Below are 6207 nucleotides of genomic sequence, written 5' to 3'. Positions count from 1 at the left end.
TCGTAAGAAACACTTCCTTTGGTCATCGTTACCACGGTTTTTCGTAAAAGAGTAAATCTTTCTTTAATTTTATTGTTCTTTTCTTCAATGGCCTTCAACCGTTTTTTGTTCCATACTTAAATTTGTGTCATTATTTCATTAATTTTAATAATAATTGGTTTTCTTCAAAAAGTCAGCGTGTGTGCCTCCCTAATCTGAAATTATCGGCCAAAAAGCTGAGAATTGTTTCTGCTTTAAGCAAGCAAATAAAAATTTAGCTCTTTCCTTACTGAAGACTACCTCCTGATTCAATGGAGCGCTGACTTTTTTATTGGATGCTCTATAGTATGGAACAGGTTATATTTTTCCGCTTGAAGTATTGAGCCAAAAACGAGTCGTAAGAAACACTTCCTTTGGTCATCGTTACTATGGCGTTTCGTATATGGGTATATATTTTTCTTTAACTCTATTGTTCTTTTCTTCAAAGGCCTTCAAGTTTTTTTGTTTCATACTTAAATTTGCGTCATCATTTCATTAATTTTAATGATAATTGGTTTTCTTCAAAAAGTCAGCGTGTGTGCCTCCCTAATCTGAAATTATCGGCCAAAAAGCTGAGAATTGTTTCTGCTTTAAGCAAGCAAATAAAAATTTAGCTCTTTCCTTTCTGAAGACTACCTCCTGATTCAATGGAGCGCAAAAAAATAATCAAACGAAATTGAAATTAAACAGAATATTTTGCACAAAAACAAACCTGAGTTGTTTTAGTGTTTCACAGGTGTTTGAAAACTCAAAATATGGGTTCAAATGGTTCAATTTTACTACCATTGAAATTAAGCTTCAATATTTCAATGCACCACTTTGAAGAGACTAAAAAATAATAGCCGATCAAAATTCCCGTAGTCAATCAAAGTAATGAAAAAACAGACAATGCTCGACAATCAATGAACTAGTTTTGCTAAACTACAAGATTTGATAAATGTTTCAGGTTATATTTTTCCGCTTTTTCAATTTTTCCTCATTCAGGCTAAATCTAGGACAAAGTGTGCCTGTTCTGTTAATGCTTGCTTCGTTTCGATCAGAAAACTAGCCTTAGTTTTGTAAGAATTTTCTTGAGCTGAATTTTTTCATATCTCAAATGTAAAAATGACAAAGTTTGCATAAAGATTTGGTCTGTTTAGCAAAAATCCATTCAAGATAAATTTTCAGAAAACTTTTACATATCGAATAATTTTTGAAGAGCTCGCATGCGGGTCTTTTTCGTTCTAGATAAACAGATAAACGGTCTTCATCCTAACCTAGATCAAAATAAATCAAACTGACGAGTTATCCTAGCCATTTCTTTCATGATGAGTTTTCTATCCAAAAGACGTTTCTTAGTACACAAATGTACAACTAATTAGGAGAATAATTATCGTGAATTAATTTTCTCTTTGTGTCCTTATTTTGAAAATATTTTTTAATAACTTAACTCTAATGAATCGTTTAATTTCAGTTTTGTTTTTATCAAAAAAAATTGCTAGTTAGTTTTGCTCAGTAAGCCATATTTTTTTAGTTTTTTTAAAATAGAATAAATATCGAAGCTGTTTGAAAATTACAAAAAACATCTTTTTGATATGCTATGGTAACTGCCAACATTTCAGTTCCAGTTCATGCTCTATCACTCAGACACACGCCTACCTAGCAGAACTGTATCACAGCCCATGCCCGTAATCCGGGATCCAATTGTGGAAGCGCAACGCCTCTGGGACCAGTTCAAAGATTAGGTAGATTAACAAAAAACACTGAAGACTGTCTTAAAAAGAGTAGACGAAGAAATTTTAGCAATCTCACTAGAGAAACGTAAGTTTGCATGTATACAGAAAGAATGGCTAGGGTATATCATAGACAATGAAGGCGTCAAACCGCTTATCAGAAAAACAGAAGCAAAAGAAAAATAAGCTCCGCAAACACTATTCAAACAGATATAAAGTTTAATGGGATCCATAAATCATCTCAAAAGTTAAAATAAGGGTTCATTAACTTGTTATCCTATATGAGTCATAGCCGAGGTTTCTAATGTACCAATCCGTTTGGATTCAGTGTTTTATATATCTCATACCGCGTGATTTGACACCAGCATTGCCTTCGTCAAAAAAGTTGATAAAAACCAAACTAAGAAGTATTGAGCCAAAAACGAGTCGTAAGAAACACTTCCTTTGGTCATCGTTACTATGGCGTTTCGTATATGGGTATATATTTTTCTTTAACTCTATTGTTCTTTTCTTCAAAGGCCTTCAAGTTTTTTTGTTTCATACTTAAATTTGCGTCATCATTTCATTAATTTTAATGATAATTGGTTTTCTTCAAAAAGTCAGCATGTATGCCTCCCTAATCTAAAATTATCGGCCAAAAAGCTGAGAATTGTTTCTGCTTTAAGCAAGCAAATAAAAATTTAGTTCTTTCCTTACTCAAGACTACCTCCTGATTCAATGGAGCGCAAAAAAAAGATCAAACGAAATTGACATTAAACAGAATATTTTGCACAAAAACAAACCTGAGTTGTTTTAGTGTTTCACATGTGTTTCTAAAACTCAAAATATGGGTTCAATTAGTTCAATTTTACTACATTGAAATTAAGCTTCAATTTTTTAATGCACCACTTTGTAGAGACTAAAAAACAATAGCCAAACAAAATACCCGAGTGGTAGACAATGAAGGCATTAAACTGCTTCTCAGAAAAACAGAGGCAGAGTTGTTTTGGTGCTTGGCAGGTGTTTTAAAGCTCAACTTATGGACTCAAATAGCTCAATTATAATATCATCGAAATTTAACATCAATTTTTTAAAGGAACATTTTGTAGAGACTAAAAAAGAATAGCAAAACAAAACTGGCCAAAGTTAATCAAAATTTCTGGTTTGAATAATTAAACAGTGCTCTAAAATCAAAAACTAGTTTCGATAAACTACAAGATTTGATAAAGATTTCAGGTTATATTCTTCCGTTTTTTTAAATTTTCCTCATCCAGGCTAAATCCAGTGCAAAAAGTCAGTTTTGTTCATCCATGCTTTGTTGCTATTATAAAACGAGCCTTATTTTTGAAAGAAATTTCTTGATTTGAATTTCTTCATGTCTCAAAAGTAAAAATGAGAAAATTTTCATAAATATTCTCGATTTGGTCTATTTAGCAAAATTCCATTCATCATAGTTTTTCAGAAAACAATTAAAATCAGAACAATTTTTGAACAGCTCGCATTTGGGTCTTTTTTCTTCTAGATAAATCGTCTTTATCTTAACCTAGATCGAATTAAATCAAACTGATTAATTAACCGAATAATTTTTTCTTTGGTGAGCTTTTTGTAAAAAAATAGACGTTTCTTAGTATGCATAGTAACTACTAAAAAGTTCAAAAATTATCAAAAAATATTTTTCTCTTCTGTGTTAAGTTTGCAAATGGTTTTTATGATTTTAAGTCTAATGAATCGTTTAGTTTCAGTTTTGTTTTTATCAAAAACAAATGCTTGTTGTTTTTGCACGTTAAGCCACGTACTTTTTAAAACCAATATAGAGAAAATATCGAAGCTATCTGAAAATAACAATAAAACGTTTACTTGATTCACTGCGAAAACTCGAAAATTTGCACATGATTTGATCAGCACCAGAAAAACTAAAAACTACAAAGCAATTTTTTTTAAAAAAGATTTTCAAAATATTATGGGAACTGCCAACAGTTCGGTTCCAGTGCATGATCTATCCCCCGGAACCACGCCTACCTCCCAGAACTGGATCACAGCCCACGCCCGCAAATCCGGACTTCCACTTGTGGAAGTGCAACGCCTCTGGGACCAGTTCCAGCAGCTCGGAGCCAGCCGAGTCACCGGAAGGCTTAACCCAGCTATATCGCCTGGATCACGTCTTAACTACAACTCTCACTTATTTATAAACTCGTTGCCAAAAACGGGGGGCAATATTTCTTTTTTAAATTACTGTATCGCTTGTAAAGGTATTGAAGATTTTTCAGAAGACGAAAAATTGAGAGCTATTTTTCGTCTGTACAACGACGGAAAAGAGTGGGACTATAGCACTCTGAGAAAATTAGTTCAGTCCGTCTACCCGAGAGAGAACGATGACGTAATCAAATCGACAACCGACACTTTGCTTTCACAATTCACGTACGGAAGCCACGATTACGTAACTGAAATGGACTTCATGCGTTTCATGCAGAGCTTCGATGATCGGAACTTGTTGGAGAACTGTCTAGCGTATAAAATAGTGCCACAGTATTTGAAAAACAGACCTAGAGATGATCATTTGAGCGACTATTTACCAACGACGAGAAGCGGTGATATCAGAGGTAAAAAAAAAATTCCGGGGCAACCATTTGGGAAATTAAACAACCCAACATTAGACCGATATTTAAAAGATAGCAGATGTGTAAAATGTTGGTCTCGATTCTCAGCTGTTTTTTTTGTACTCTCGTTTTTTGTACTTTCATTCTTTATAAAGTGAGATTGAAAAACTCTTATTGAATTCATAAAAAAGCTGAATCAAGGCCAAAATTTTTGCACATCAGCGATCTTTCAAGTTTCGGTGCGATGGTTTCCAAAACTAAATTGGTGATTATTGAATTGGTTTCCAAAACTAAAAAGATAAAAGATAACTTTTAAAAAGCCTAAAATACCCGACAATATTTAAAAGAACTGCCAAAAGGTCTTGTTGCCGACCTGATACTCATGAACTGCTTCTGGTGAAAACCGACGATAGGCTTTTTGGTGTTCTTCCAAGATTGGACTTTTTCCACTATTATGAGTTGTATAAACAATAATCGAGTCATTTCCTCTCTGTAAAGCGAATTTGTTATTATTAAGTTTGAAGCTTTTGAAACGTATCTTCCTGATCTAGGCCCTCATGGAGGAGGTGGATTGGGCGTGACAGATGGTGGGGTGGGTCTGCCTTCTGATTCGCAGCTGAAGATGGTGGCCCAACTGATGACAGAACCCAGGAGAGATTGGAGACGACTGCTCAACATACTAGGTTTAAAGAGGCGCAACTATAGTTCTTTCCACGACTTTCTTAGAGAGGGGGAGGTTTTTTTTAGGTCGATCAGATTGATATTACGATCTTTCCTCAGACACTATTATATTATTGTTATTATTTTAGTGACTGTCAGCTATAAATAAATGTCGTATAAATCAAACAAGTTGACTCGTAAAAAATATAATAAACACCCCCCCACCCCGCCCACCTCTATCCTCTAGTTGAAAGAAGTGCAACATTTTCAAAAAATTTTAAGCATTTTTGTTTAGGAATTATGAATGGAAGCGTAAAATAAAATAACTTAGAAACATGTATATGAGCATCATTTTGAAATCTGTTATTAATGGAGAAAAATATCTTTTTTGGGAAAAATAGCCCATCCCTAAATCCATTACTGTTCCTAGATCTGGTCATTTAATTGCCTCAAAGCTTTTTTGAAGGCAATTCAATCTCATCCTAATTTTGAGCACTGGAAATGATTTTCTGCAACTAGAATGTATGAATGGCAAAATGATATCCGCAATTGGAACAATCTGAGAAGAACCATTTCTGTTTTCAATAAGATCTAACCACCCAAAGATACGATTTACCGAGACATTTTAGTTATGAAAAAAATAATCTGTGAAACCCATCTGCGAATCCAATTGGCTGAAAGTTCCTCCTTAGAACCAAGTGAACTTTTTGTTTTCGACCCCCCCCCCCCTAACTTTGGTCTGTTTTTGCACAGGTTTCACAGAGAGCGAGATAGTTGAGGCTGAAGAAGATAGCCCGAACGAGCCCCTGGAGACGTTGCAGTCCCTGTTGCGGGGCTGGAGAGACGGGGGTCCAGGGTCCACTGGGGAACTGAGACAGGCTCTGACACTGTCGAACAATACAGACGTGGCCAACAGACTGTAGAACGCCTACTGCTTTTTCCCATGACTGTAGTTTTCATCATAGAATAACTAATTGTGCGAAAACTCTCAACCAATCAACGTTTTTCATTTCTCCGAATGCCTTCCTAAGACTTTGTGATCAAAAATAATTTGTGATTTTTTTTTCGGAAATGTGAGAGAATTATTCTTTTTTCTTCCTCGTTTTAATTAACTAAATTTAAATAACTTTTTTATACTAAATTTATGCCTATTTTATTAGAATTTCTCATTATTGAATTTTGAATTTGATTGGCTGATGTAATTTTAAATGATTATATTCCATCTTACTGGTATGAGGGTT

General features: G+C 34.3%; 1 protein-coding gene across 1 annotated transcript; it reads left to right on the top strand.

The window, feature by feature from the left end:
* Window positions 1–3488: 3488 nt before the first annotated feature.
* LOC134841672 (uncharacterized) lies at window positions 3489–5997 on the top strand. Its single transcript, XM_063857708.1, has 3 exons — window positions 3489–4309; window positions 4858–4989; window positions 5720–5997. Exons 1-3 carry the CDS (start codon window positions 3670–3672, stop codon window positions 5887–5889), a joined length of 942 nt encoding a protein of 313 aa, XP_063713778.1. The 5' UTR covers window positions 3489–3669; the 3' UTR covers window positions 5890–5997.
* The last annotated feature ends 210 nt before the right edge of the window (window positions 5998–6207 follow it).

The sequence above is a fragment of the Symsagittifera roscoffensis genome, chromosome 3 (assembly GCF_963678635.1).
Source record: "Symsagittifera roscoffensis chromosome 3, txSymRosc1.1, whole genome shotgun sequence".
NCBI classification, from domain to species: Eukaryota; Metazoa; Xenacoelomorpha; order Acoela; family Convolutidae; genus Symsagittifera; species Symsagittifera roscoffensis.
This window is presented reverse-complemented; position numbering and strand designations above follow the sequence as displayed.